Source organism: Aptenodytes forsteri, unplaced genomic scaffold, assembly GCF_000699145.1.
Source record: "Aptenodytes forsteri isolate BGI_AS27 unplaced genomic scaffold, ASM69914v1 Scaffold88, whole genome shotgun sequence".
NCBI lineage: Eukaryota > Metazoa > Chordata > Aves > Sphenisciformes > Spheniscidae > Aptenodytes > Aptenodytes forsteri.
Window position 1 is genome coordinate 3,057,106 of NW_008795948.1, and position 8,418 is coordinate 3,065,523.

The following is an 8,418-nucleotide window of genomic DNA, read 5'->3' on the forward strand; positions in this document are numbered from 1 at the left end:
TTTTTTTTTTTTTTTTTTTTCTGTTTGTAGACTCAGAAGAATTAAGAGGATTCCTCTTTTTTTGCCATTAAAATGTCAACAGCAACAGCAGTGGTTAGCTGCTGATTTTTCTTTCTGCTTCTCCGTGGGCTTGAAAGCTGCCTTTTTGGGTGCTCTTTACTCTTACCTGTTGCCATTTAGATCTTCTAACACTTTCTGCCCCCTCATAATTTTTCTTCACAGATAAAAATCTTGTGGGCTGTTTTTATTACTAACCTGCTCAGTTTTTTATGTCCAATTCTGTCTCTGAATCTATTGAACGCTAATAAATGCAAATTTATTATAATTCCCTCCCAAACCCACGGTTTACTCATGGAAATTAAGTTGATACCTTGAAGTATCTAAGGGATGTAAAAGTGAACCAATTTAACAGCAAAGCTGTTTCATAATCCATATAAATACATGTTTTAGAGAGCTCTTCTGCAACTTATGCAAGTGTTGGCTTTTAAATATTCTAAATCTTGGTATCTATCCTGTTCTCTAATATGTCTTTTCTCTTTTTAATAGGTCATCACACAACGAACTAGAAAAACATAGGTAAGTCTTGAGAAAAAAGGAAATTAAGAGATGTATGGCTGACATTAGAATTACCATGCTTATTGAAGAATATTTTGTTGAAATTGTTTTGATTCTGCACTGAGTAGTTTATCGAGTTGGGGGTTTTTAATCAACTAAAATCTAATAGCTATAATATTATTTGGCTTTTTTTCTATTGTTTGGTATGTTATTTTTGAAACACCCCTGATAATTAGCTTTGGACTGATTAATGCTGTAACTGGTTAACCATACTGTTACTAATAAAGAATCTGATTGCAGCAACTGTTTGCTAGAGGTGTTAAATTCTATAAGTACAATCAAAGTATTTTGTGATTAAGGTGGATGATTTTTGGGGAACAATATGTCACACGGGGTTATTCTATGTTTTTTTTTAAAGTATGCCTAAAGTGCAGTTAATTTTCATCTTGCATGTAAGTACCTACAGATACGTTTTTCCCCTCCGTCTGCTTCCTTGCTGGTACGTGTCCTGTCCAACGAGCTGTGTGTGGGCTAGAAATCAGCAACTCCTGAGCTGCAGCCCTGGTTCTGTGTATCCAGCGCTGTGAAAAGCTGTACTTACTTACCAAGGACATTCATTAGACCCTGAAGACCCGTTTTTTAAAGAACTCATGTTTGCACAGTTTTGGAGGCAGTGTTTACTGTCTATTGTATCTTGTCAGAGTTTGTTTGCAGATGGGTTTTTTAGCTGTAGGAAGTCTCCTGGGGTACGCTGCTGTGAGGGTGCATACAGAGAGCTGCCAAGTGCAAAAGGTGCCCATCTTCGCATTGGCTTTCGGTTCCCTGGCTGAGCAGCACCATGGCACCCTCACTGCAGGATTGCTGCCTTTCACTTATTATTCAGACAGCAGGACAAACTCTCTTTTGGGTAGTTTTTTGTTCTTTTTCATGTAGCTTGTGGTCTTTCAGGTTTCATACATCCAGAGAAAGCAAGGGGTGTATGTGCGAATATGACTTAAACCTATTTGCATGCTTCTAAATACGTGAAACGTGGTTGATGGCACAACAAGATTGAACTCACGGTGGGGGTTTTTGTGTGTTGTTCTGTGGCCGCAGTTATGTAGCAGCTAGACCATCACTTCCCTTGCATGCCTACATGCTTTCCTGTAGTTTAATTGTAATATGAGTAAACTATAGCCCTGCCTAATAGCCACGTGGTCATCCTAGAGATGAGAGGAACTGGGGAAGGCTCAAGCTCACAAATGCAGGCCTGGGCTGCAGAATGCAGTGCGTTGATTAAGGCAGTGAAATCAGCTGGCAGAAGTTCTGCTGACAGAGTCTTCAGGAAAATAACTTCATGCAAAATTCTGTCCTTTGGTCACACTTCTTTAAAAAAAAAAAAAAAATCTGTGGCCCCAACTGTGCTGCTTTTTCACTCTCATTTTTTTCCATCCTCTTTCCAGATATTCTGTTCCATTTCTTCCTTTTCCCCTGCTCCATCATTACTGACTTGTCATCATCTAAACTACATATTCCTGTTTTTTTTCCTTGCAGTCATTTTTATAACCTGAGCATGGAGTTGCCGCTTCTTCCCCCTGCTCTGCCTTAACATGTTTAAGCTGCACAGTAAATGAGGCACAGCAGCATAAGCAGCAGATGCAGGGGTAGAAGAAGGACCTATCAATTGTTCAATCTCTGTTCTCACTTTCAGTTCTGTGTTGTATCTTTGTAGTAGTTGGACCACATAGTATTTGCCTTGCTAGTCTTCTTTCTCTGCCATCTCAAGGTCAAAATAGGTAAACTGCAAGCTATTATACAACCAATATTTGTAACCACTGCTGCTTGCTGTACCTCCTACAGTTACACTATACTTGAAGCCAGATTTTATTATTCCTGGTGAGAACCTGCAAATTAGTGCAAGATCCTTGTGTGTGCAAACAGGTGTTCACAAAAGCAGATCAGGTATGCACAATTGTAGTTACCTAATGTATTGGTGTGAAGGACTCTTGTAATTTTAATTTTTTTTAACGACCCCCTCCTCTAGTACTGTGGGTGTATGAGCTGATAATACTGATAGTACTGTTTTTCACTCTGTTTTACTAAAATTGCATTAAAATCCTTTGAGCATCTTGTAAAGTTTAATGGAAGATTCACAGCCATAGTGAGTCCCTGTAGCAGCTGGTCCTTGCAGCAGAGCCCATCCTCTTCCCCCGGTGCAGCCCTGCCCTGCTGGCTGTGAAGCACTGGATGTTGATTTTGGAGGTGTATCCTTTCCAGGACCAGCGCCTTTGACTCACCATTGCCATGATGCTTCTGGCTGAGACACACTTGGTTATCTCACAGGAGCCCGTCAAGGAGGAAGAGAGGAGATGGCTGCTCATATCCTCCTCCTTGCCCATCCCTCACGTGGTGTCTGTGGGCTGGACTGAGCGCTGGAGGGCAGGGAAATGGCTTCCTCATTTACAGGGCCTTTGTGTCCTGGATGAGGGTGGTCAGAGCTGCCACTAACCAGAAAGCAACAGTAGCCGTGTACTGGTACGCGATGCTGTTCAGGTTCTGCATTGGTGTTGCACATAAGAGGTTTTGTCTCTGGTTTTGACGTCAGTGGGAATGGCAGAGGTTGATCTCTCTGTGTGTGCAGACTCGTCCGTTTGGCACCACTACTTTAATTTGCATTTTCTACTGCTGGGTCTCTTTTCTGTATGGTCTTGAGGGGATGGTCAGAGGAAGACAAATGGAAGCAGAGACATAATTCCAACGAAAACTCTTGTTACATGATAGAATTCAGACTACAATTATGGTAAAGTGTTTGTCAGCAATTCATACATAAAACTCCTTGTTCTCTGCTTTAAGTCTCCTTAGAATACCCTGCTCAGAACTTCAGTGTGTGTTCGTTATAGTGAAACTGTAAGGACTCGTCCCTCTAATGGCAGTCCTGTTTTGGTCCTGTGTGATTAAGGTTTGCGTCTCAGAGTCATGAAAGAGGAAACCCTCTAAATAAAAAGTAGGAAGGCAGGAAATCTTCTAGCCTAAGGAAAGATGAGGTTCTAGAAGATATTTTAATAATTATAGACAGGTCAATCAGAATGGCACTCGGATGTAACTAGTTCCTAATAACAAATTGTCGTTAGTTTCGAACATGTATATTCATGTATATTTTTTTTGTTATTGTTTCCAGCCAACACATTATATCAGTAGGCTTTCACAGAGCAATGTAAGTAGCAAGTACACTGGTAATCATGACTTTTTGCAAGGCAGTTTTTAAATCGACCTAACCTGACAGCTATACAGAGGAATTCAACTTTCATAGTGTAAAAAAAACAAGAATCCACGAGAGACTCAAGCTTCTTAAAAAGACACAGCATAATCTCATTTATTTGCATCAATTTATACTAGTTCTACATTACAGTGCATAAAAACCAAGGTATATTCCCCTGAAGATTGTACTGAGATCTTCACACTGCTCTGTGAAGGCAGTGAATCATCTGCCCTCTGCTATTCATGTGTGGACTTGTCCCCCCAGCTTGCGCAGGACTGTGGGAGGAAGCGACACCTCCCTGCTGTGGTCTATCCTTTCTTGTCGGAAGCAGATGGAGCCCTGACGAGGGATACTGGGACCAACCCGTCAGGTCTCCTTCGGTGACAAAGTCATTTCAATCCTGCCTGGCCGTGAGGAGCTCCGCTGCAGGAGGAGTTCAAGATCTTGTCATTTCTATGGCAAAGTCTTTGAAAATAGCTTGTGAAACGGAATGATTTTAAAGAACAGTTTTTAAGAATTAGTGAAAAGTGTGCCTCAAAATCAGCATGCCATGTGCTGCTGTCCCCAAGCTGGCACCGTGTGAGCTGAATGAGTGCCTTGGCTGGGTGACCATGGTACGGCTTGATCTAGATGGACAGTTATCTCCTGCCTCTGTCAAACCATTTATATTATTCTCTGTGGGGGTTTTTTTGGTCAAGAAGGAGGGAGGGGGCAGATCAGCAGGGGTAAAAGTTGTCCCTCCTGCATTCCACAAAATAGTAAACTCCTGGCAAGCAGTCGGAGTATAATTAGAAGAGGGAGCTGGTTAATGCCTTTGGGCAGGATGGACCGGCGATCTTGAGCACGGCAGTGCTCAGCAGTTGCAGCATCTGAGTTGCAAGTGCTCTCCTGCTTGGAGGAATCAGCAGATCCTGTCCCAGGTCCGTAGGCGTAGGTTTGACAAAAGCTGGAGAGCTGAGCCGGGTGGAGGTAAAAACCAGGCATTGCTGTTGGGAGAGGTGTGTTCTAGGGGCATTTCCCTGCTTTCCTATGGAAGTTGCTCCGAGAAGAAGTGCACAAGCATTTAGCTCAATCACTGGGTGTTGGGTGGGACAGGGAGCAGTTCTCTCTTGTTCAGGGCTCACTAGTTTGTATTGCGGTGAGCTGAGGCTGCTGTGGAGATGGCCTGGATCAGCTGAGTGGGACAGCCCTGAATTTTGAGAAGTGCAAGACCAGGATAGGGAATACATGAGACATAGTGACTTGCAAAACCTTTTAGTAGAAGAAAACAAACCTTTCCTTCTTCCCAAATGAGCCTAATGTATGCATTGTTTATGGTGCTGGTCAGGTGGAGACTGAAAGTGTTCCCATGCGTGCAGAAGGCAATGCAGTCCTGAGTTTTGGGTAGTGCTTTGTGTATTCTTTAAACCTAAAATCTTGCCGGAAAAAAGGTTGTTATAGTGCATCATCATGTGTATGAAGTGGATATCTGTATATAAATGCAGGTTTTGATGAAAAATATGTATTTATTTGTTGGGAGCATTATGACATACTTTAATATTATTAAAGTATTTAAACAGAGTAGGTGCCTCTGAAGCTAAGTTCTAATAGAGAGTCCATTTTCTCATGAAAGAAGTGCAGATGAGCTTGCCAGGAGCACAGTTACATTCATTGGTACATTAATTTCACCCACCAGGGTTACTTGGAGTTTAAAGTTTGTGTAAGCTGAGAGAGTGCATAGATGGATGTCTTGAAATTGTGTCTGTGGTTCTTCATATTACTAAATTGTAGGGTTAATGAAAAGCATGTAATCGCCTGTTGCTGATAAACTTGGAAGCTTTGAAACAGAACTGAAAGGTCATTGAAATAATAGCATACCAAAACAATGCTTAATGTTTATTTTTATTATGGGCTGCCTTTTCAAAATTGCAAATTACCATTGCAGTTAGTACTGTTATGCAGCATAAAGATATAACTGCATTGATCCATCACGTTGAATGGCTACGGTGCAGCCACTAGCTGAGGAAATCCCTTAACTGGCTGCTGGAGGTAAGTACTTCAGGGAAGGATCACCCAGTATGTGTCTTCCTGCTGTGCTTCCATCATGAGTTTAACCCAGCCTGGTTGCACGCTGCTGCTGCTGCTGGGTCCTGCTCCCTGCCGGCTTGCTTCTTCAGCCAGTTCATTTTCCTGACCCAGCTTACCGTCACAGGCACACCCAAATGCTAGCACAGGGAGAGGGTGGGATCATTTCTTTGAGTGACGATATTAATTTACAGTACAGAATAGTACAGTTCACTTCTTTGTCAGTTTAATATTTCTTCTAAGCATCCACTTTTGGCCGCTATTGCCTGGAGAGTGCTGCACTGGATGGGTCTTACTGACCTGGTACAGATCTCATTGTTATAACGGGTCTATAAAAACTGCTGCCATTTCTAGGACGTGTCCAGATTATACATAAACCATCTAGATAATGTGGCTGCTACGTTAGTGGTGGGAACCACCTCATCTTACTAGCAGAACTTAACCTCCGTATTGTATCTGCTTCTTCTGGTTTTCTCATCAAGTAAGGAACTTTTTACACCATCTGGTTGGTGTGAAGGGGTTTATTGCAATTCAAGTGAATTGCAATAAACATACCTTTGCACTGCTTAAGCAAGGTAATGTCTTAAGAGTCTGACTTGCCTTTGTGAGAAGACGGCTACCATGGTTTAGGCATGAGCCCCCCCCAGCTATGACTGCCTCTCTGAGGATGCCGGCTGTAGTGGTCAGGTGAACGGGGTTGCCTCAGCCAGTGCAAGGCTGAGTCTCAGCTCAAACCCCCTTTTATCTGTCGTTTAACCTCAGGTTTCCAACAGAGGGGCAAAGTATATAGTGGCGTTTGTGTCTTAAATTGCTGTAATAAGTTTTTTTGTGGCGCTTGTTTAGCAAAGTCTATAAAGAACTGGACCCACAGAACTGAAAATTTAATCATATGCTTTTGTTGAAATGTCCCATGTTTCTAAGTCTGATGAATCCATGGAATTAAAGAAATTAGAAGGTTTAAAGCTTTGTGCTGAAATGCTATTCTTTCCTCACCTTTTCCCCACCTCTAGGCAGTCAGCAAATGTCTGGACCTGTGGCTTGTCCTGTACTACATGCTGCAATAGCTACTATAAATGCCCGTGCACTGAACTGCTGTCTTTTCAGTGCACACAACAGCTCACCTGACTATGCACTCCCAACAAAAGTGTCTTCCCACCTAGATGGCTGGTTTGGAAAGGAGAGGTATATTAAGCAGATGAAGCTTGGAAGTTAATCTGCTCAGGAAATTATATTCCATGTGTCAGAGATGTACACATCCTCGTGCTTTGGACAGAGCTTTTATTCGGCAATGAAAAATGGACTAAAATATAGTCTTGACTAGATTGTGATGTCCTTTTTCCTGCTGATGTTGGCTTTGAACTGCAGGGCCTAAGTGCAGTCTTGGGTCTGGGCTCCAGAAAGCCGTGTGCTTCCTGGCCAGCCAAACAGCCAGCAGAAAGCAGATGGGCGAGAAACCAAATGCATGCGTTTTTTCCACTTGAATTTGTTCATCCCTCTCTCCAAACATAAGTCCATTGTGTGTCGGCCTCTAATGGACTATATGAAAGGTGGTTTATGTTCTCAGCATCTGCTAATTGACCTGGCCAATTCTTATCCACCGTGGTACAAAGAGTAGGCTGGTCTTGTACAAAACAGAGATAGATGGGCCAGACTTCCAGGTACTTTCAGGACTGTACAGACAATGGCTAGGTGCCGATTCCCTGCAAATAGGGGAAGAGATGCCTGGTGGTGACTGCTCTCTTGATTGGAGGAGAAGAAGATTTGTTGAATTAGGTATTAAAAAAAAAAGTTTTCCTTTTAAGCTTGCTTAGCTACATCTGGGCAAGCAGATGCTGGAACTTGATTTTTTTTTTTTTTTTTTAAAAAGGTATTTAGGCAGCTAATGGGCTTTAAGAAGCTGGCCTCTGAAATGAGTCTTACGTAACGCGATGGGAATCCTTGGCTGAATCCCAACCAGTCAAGTCTGTGGAAACCCACAGACGAAAACTGGGTATACAGAAGTGGTACCTGCCATGGTTTGAAGAGGTGGCAAATGCACCTGAAAGCCAGCAGTGCGGCTCCAGCTGTTTAAGGCAAGGTTGGCTCCGCACTCAGGATTCACACCAAATCTGCAGGAGGCTGGATTATTTTCTCCCAAGTATGTCATGAGCACAAAATTTTGATGACCCAGTGTCCCTGGTTGGAGTAGATACTAAGGGAGCAACTAGGCTGGAGGAGGTGGCTATGTTCTGTGGGTTGCTTGTCATGTCCCCTCCTCTCCCTGCCTCCATGCTGTATTGGTATCTCTAGCTCTATTTTCAGCACTCCTTTCCATGGGCTGCTTACCCTGTTTGAGTATTGGATATACCGTGGCCTGGTCCCAAATTCAGAATGACTCTTTCTGGATGGAACAATGTGTGCTTTCCTGTTACAGCTCATGCTGCTTTCCCCTTGTGGTCTCTGTCGGCGGACACTTGAGCTTAGATTTACTACACAGAATTCCTTCACAGGTCAAGTAATTTTTAATCTGTTCTTTTTCCCCTCAGTACACACAGTGGTTTAGCACGTGGCAGGCGGGGGGG

The 8,418-nt window shown here is 42.9% G+C and overlaps 1 protein-coding gene across 1 annotated transcript in view; it reads left to right on the plus strand.

The window, feature by feature from the left end:
• Positions 1–8,418, plus strand: part of MXD4 (MAX dimerization protein 4) — a 40,181-nt gene that overhangs the window by 9,537 nt on the left and 22,226 nt on the right. Inside the window, exon 2 of the mRNA XM_009285400.1 lies at positions 547–576. Coding sequence (XP_009283675.1) covers positions 547–576 — 30 coding nt within the window. The remainder of the gene's footprint in view (positions 1–546; positions 577–8,418) is intronic.